A 5,852-nucleotide genomic window follows, 5' to 3' on the forward strand; every position below is an offset into this window, starting at 1 on the left:
TTACAATCATATCATTCGATTTGTTCTCACACTTAAGTAACAATAAACTTTTTTTTAACAGCTAACAATTAATATACATTCTGAACTCTCACCCTCCACATAAAAGGATTAAAGGAACACATGTTACACCACGAGATACCCTTTGCAACAAATATCTATGTTTCCTTATCTAGTTATCTAAATAATAAGAAATTTTATTACTATTTAATAATTAAATTTGCTTGCGGAATAATCTACATGTAGTGTTGGTTCACGATAAATTTCTATTTCAAGTTCCAATAGTTCAATATTTAACCCATTTTATCCCAAATATAGGAAGGGATTAATACATGCCCATACATGAATGAAAACAGAAACTAAAATCTTTTGAGTTAAATTGTAGGTATGGGTGAGTTGAGTTGAAATGATCTAATAATTTCAGTATCCGGCATATCAAGAGCCGGGAGAGAAAAATGACTTTGAGTCGAGCTTCCTTTTCTGATCTCTTTCATTGTCATCAATGCAGAAACCGTGTTTCTAAAAATTCCATCTCCCCCTATCATGATTGCTGTCTTTTTCGTATCCACCGCCACCACCACTGTCGGGAAAAGTTCATCGATAGTGGTTTCACATTCTTTCACAAGTTTTGAGACGAGCTCCGTGGTAAAGAAAGGTTGCTCCAAGACTTTTTGGATGAACGGCAAACGCAATAATCCACCCGTACGTTTGTCATATTTCTTTAGAATCTTTGCCATTCCTGTGAAAAAAATTAGGATTTATAAAACTAGTTTGGCAATTCATTTTCTTCTTTTCATGTTATTTTAGGGGTTTGTGAGCCTAATGAGCCCACCACCAGCTGGGTAAACAAGTAAGCATGTGATCACATAATACTTTTGATAGACTCGCTAAACGTTAGAGTCGAGGCAAGCTTAAACAGACTCAAGTGTGAATTGAAGTTCGTTCAATAACTTAGTCCTATCTCACGATCTGAGCTTCATATACTGAACATGACTAGGCTCACAAACTTAAACAAACCTATTATATATACAAGTATAATAAATTTTACTAATAAGTATGTATTGCATAACAGATAAAAAATATTATATAGACAATTATGAGAATATATATTGCTTAATTATACATGTTATGTTATAGCAATAGAGTTTAACTTACAATTATGTAAAAAAACACACACATATATATATATATATATATATAAGTTTGTTGGGGAACTACAAAAAAGTGAGGAACTAGGGAATACCCTTCCCAACCCTTGATCATTTCACAACATCCTTACGGTACACCCTCAATCGCATACATCATATCATTTTTATAAGTGAAAAAAACCCTAAAAAGTCAAAAAAATAATTAAAATAATTATAAAACAAAAGAAACGAAAAAACATAATTATGTGAGATAACCGTAGGTTGGTTTTTAATATATATATATATATATATACATATATATATATAATTATTGAATTTACATTCAAATTATAACGAAACGTGTTGTTTTACATGTAAATTTTAAAGAACTGTTATTTTACATGTAAAACGTTAAAGAGATTTGTTGTTTTGCGTGTAAATTGTTAATAAAAAGTGTTATTTTACATGTAAAGTATTAATTTTTACATGTAAAATCTTAAAGAACGGTTGTTTTACATGTAAAATGTTAATGAGATTTGTATTTTTACGTGTAAAATGTTAACGAAAAGTATTATTTTATAAAGTGTTAATGTAAAATATTAATTTTAACATTTAAATTTTAAAAAACTATTGTTTTACATAAAAAATGTTAATGAGATTTGTTGTTTTACATGAAAACGTTAATGAATAGTGTTATTTTACCTGTAAACTCTTAAAGAACTGTTATTTTACATGTAAAATATTAATAAGATTTGTCATTTTACGTGTAAAATGTCAATAATAAATGTTATCCCCCCCAGCTAAAAAAACATAAACCCCCTAAAAGCTAATATAAACCCGAAGGCTAAACTAAGATATATATTTTTTTAATGGAAGATGTTAGATAAACATTTTGGCTCTTTTACTTTTTTTTCGTTTTTTTTATAAATTTTTTTGATTTTTTTTGAAGGGGTTTTTTTCTTTACAAAAATAATATGATGTGGGTAATTGAGGAATACCATAAGGACGTGACGAAATAATTAAGGGTTAGTAAGAGTGTTCTCTAGTTCTCCACTTTTTTAGAGTTCTCTTTTGAAATTAACTCTCATATATATATATATATATATATATATATATATATGTATATATATATATGTATATATATATATATATGTATATATATATATATATATGTATATGTATATGTATATGTATATGTATATGTATAAAATTAAAAGAGTAGAGTCCGAGTTTGATAACTTTTTTATAAGTGGAGTTCGAGCTTTGTATATAAAGTTTAAAAATCAATCATCAGCTTTGTTAAGTTAAATGAGTTTAGTTCAAGCTTGAAATGGGGTTGGTTCATAGTCCATTATATCTACTATTATAATAAATAAAAATCATGGTTGTGCCACGTGGCACCTAATTATCCCATTTTTGGCCAAGTGACATCATTATCATTCAACTTTCAAAGCCATAACTATCTAATTAAAACAATTAATAAATATATTAAACATTCCATATTAACGATTTATTTATAATAGTAAATAAGGTAAAACAAAATAAAAATAAAGGAACGTATGTAGAACTTTTGAAACTCAATTTAGTGTGTGTAAATTTGTGTTGTACGTTTTTAGTTTGTTAGTGACCGATTTAGAAGGTGCCACAATTCGTCTTTACTCTGAGCAATATGAAAATAGTTCATCTCATTTGATTATTTTTTACTATTAATTCTAGACAGAATTATAAATTTTGTCATTTAAACATATACAATTTATGGATCAGGCTCTTTAAAAAGTTTATTTGTAGACGATGTCCTTTACATGACATGTTTGTTTGATTTTCGTTATGTTGGCTAACTGGTATCCAAAAACCCCGTTAAGTCTTTGCATGTTAGGGCATTTAAGTCTTTTTACGCATACTATTTAAGTATTTATAATTAATAAACAAATTAAATATAGTATTTGAAAACGAAACTAAATACAACATGTTAAAAAAACCCCGTTAAGTCTTGGCATGTTTGGATTTAACTGAGTTTTTGGATGACGGTCGGTGTAAAGGACAAAAGGCAAATATATTTTGTCATATAATGACACCACCCGCAAATAAACTTTTTAAATGACCTGATCAATAAATCGCATATACTTAAAGGATAAAATTTGTAATTATGTCTTACTTCTGTATAATAAACTTTTTTATATGTATTGATAACTTTTGCTAAAGTGACATAATTCAACACTCAATGAGAATAGTAGATTGATGATGGTGCAAAAAGGACGGGTCGTGTCAGTCGGCTCAATGCATAAGAACCAGGTTGGTCGGTACAAGTTAGGGTCAAACTGGTTATTTAAAAAAAAAATATTACTTTTGGTTCCAAACATGTTTTCTTACACTTTTTTTTTTACATTTAAACACAAATATAAAACTCACTATATTTGTTTAGTTTCTTCTATGTCATTGGAGTTGAGTAAAACATGTCAAGATCATCTAAAATTAAAAGTTTAATAAGATGACATGTTTGAAACCGAAATAAATGTGATAAAATGCCTATAACTTTATTAGTATTACATTTTCTTTGCCGATATAACCAAATATGCGGCTGCTCTTACTTCTAATTTATAACATAATGCGTGAATTAGAAAAAATGAAATAAGCCACACAAGTTTATTTTTTGTTGGTTATGGATGGTTAATAGTTTAATATCATTAAACCCTCAATTTGAATCCTTTGGTATTTTTTTACCGATAGAAACTCATGCAACTGTTAGTTCAGTAACAAGATATGTTGAAACTAACACAACAATATATACTTAGAATCAGTTTTTTTTAGATTTTTCAACTGTTGAGACTTTTCAAGAGTTCTGATGTATGTTTTCTACATAATTATTGCAACTTGAATAACCAGAATCATATAATAAGATAATGAATGAGAATTAATTTTTTAAACCCGTGTAATACAGGGTTTATAACCTAGTGAAGATATAAACAAATATGACCCATAAAATGAAAATACGTAACAGCTAAATCTTTCGCATAAATAATTTGATCGGCTATAAAATGGTCAAAAAGATTGACTTTTCTTACCGGTGTAATTGATGTTGCTGTAGTTGACTAAAAGCACCATTTCACCATGGAAGTCAACAATGTCTTTTCTAATTCTTGCTATCTCTTCTTCATATTCTTCTTGTGAAGATGGTTCACTCTCTTTCACCCTCTTTATTCTTTGTTGCAACTCCTATATGTTTCAAGAAACAGACACATGTAAGAAAATAAACTTGATTCTTAATTAATGTCACGTGTTGTGGACTATGTCAACACGATGGCTTAAGCATCTACTCATCTTAATCGTCACTATACAATTGATATGTACATTATGTACAAATGATTTTAACACAAGATAAGGAATTTTGTTGCTGACATGCTATTTTCATATAACAATACAAGACAAAGCAGTTATCACGATATTGTTATTTTGATCAATAGATAAAGTATGCATGAGGTATTGTTACTTGAAAGAGAACACATAATCTTCTCGGATTCCTTCCGAGTCTATAAGTCTATATATGAATGAAAGACCCGAGATCAACATAGATTTCAAGTTCATCCATATTCATGAGAACATAGGAAGAAAAAAAAATCTTGTCAAATGACCAAATTATCTTAGGTTTTCTCAACAAATATAAACTTATAATAGTGTGTATATATATATAAACTAACCTTATGACGAATAATGAAATCCTCTTCTTGTTCCATAAAAAACACATTAAACTTGTCGATCTCATTGTTCAAAAGATACACAAACTCAGCTTCCGATTTCCCACACTCTAACGATGAAGATATCAGTCTCACGAGCTTCTTCAAATCCTTGTAATTCAAGTACATGTCACGCCAACCAGGCAGAGTTTCTTCAACATGTTGCTTTAACCTCTTTCCGAATTTCATTTTCTGGTTTTCTTGATCAAACAAAACCTTTGGGGGAATCTAAAATACCCACATCACAACATCAAAATTAGTAATGAAATATATGAACTTTTTTAGAATTTATTAACAGTGAAGGGTTTAGAATATTCTGAGAGCATATGCTTGGCGTGAATGAAGTGGCAGTTAGGATAATAGGTATGAATAAAGTCTTGGACGGAAGATAATTTTTGGCATATTCCGTTAGCTAGTAATACTCATCTATTAGACCAAACCAAGTAATATCACCGTTTTGGTAATAATGAAATACATTGATAAGGCTGTTACTTTACATCTTTTTAGTTTTTTTTTTCTAATAAAGAGTTTCATGATAGTTAATATGCAACTAGTAAAAAAATATAGTTAATCATATACACATGTATATCAATTGCTGTAAGAAGTAGTGATGGCAAACAGACCCGAACTTGCTGAGCAACCCTGAAACATGAAACATTCAGAACAAGTATTCGGGGGATGCTATTAGCTTAAAAATTTGTCACAGGTATGAGAAATGTATGATATTAGTTTATACATAACCTGATGAAAATATTGATCCTTTTATATATAACACAAACTGAACTACATCTGGATAATGGGTAAGCGAACAACAAGCTGCGCCGCTATCCTCTTTTGAATCGCAAAGCCTATTCTACTAAATATAAATCCTTGGTTCCTCGGGCTCTGCGAGTCACTGTGGACCACCTTCTGCACCCGCTCCAAGAAGCGAACCGCCTCGGGAGTTAGGGATCCAAAAGTGTCGAAGGCAAATGGAATGAACACGTGCTGATTCTCC

General features: G+C 29.6%; 1 protein-coding gene across 2 annotated transcripts; it reads right to left on the bottom strand.

Annotated features, from left to right (window-relative positions):
* Positions 1–218: 218 nt before the first annotated feature.
* Positions 219–5,095, bottom strand: LOC143535511 (SPX domain-containing protein 3-like). Of its 2 annotated transcripts, none has more exons than XM_077029740.1 (3): positions 4,820–5,095; positions 4,232–4,337; positions 219–736 (listed from the first exon to the last, which is right to left on the bottom strand). In XM_077029740.1, exons 1-3 carry the CDS (start codon positions 5,042–5,044, stop codon positions 372–374), a joined length of 696 nt encoding a protein of 231 aa, XP_076885855.1. In that variant the 5' UTR covers positions 5,045–5,095; the 3' UTR covers positions 219–371. The 2 variants fall into 2 exon arrangements, with proteins under 2 accessions (XP_076885855.1, XP_076885854.1); XM_077029739.1 differs by having other exon boundaries at positions 4,187–4,337.
* Between the last annotated feature and the right edge of the window lie 757 nt (positions 5,096–5,852).

The sequence above is a fragment of the Bidens hawaiensis genome, unplaced genomic scaffold (assembly GCF_021521415.1).
Source record: "Bidens hawaiensis isolate Kalapana, Puna unplaced genomic scaffold, B.hawaiensis_p1.1 tig00010562_1, whole genome shotgun sequence".
Lineage (NCBI taxonomy): Eukaryota > Viridiplantae > Streptophyta > Magnoliopsida > Asterales > Asteraceae > Bidens > Bidens hawaiensis.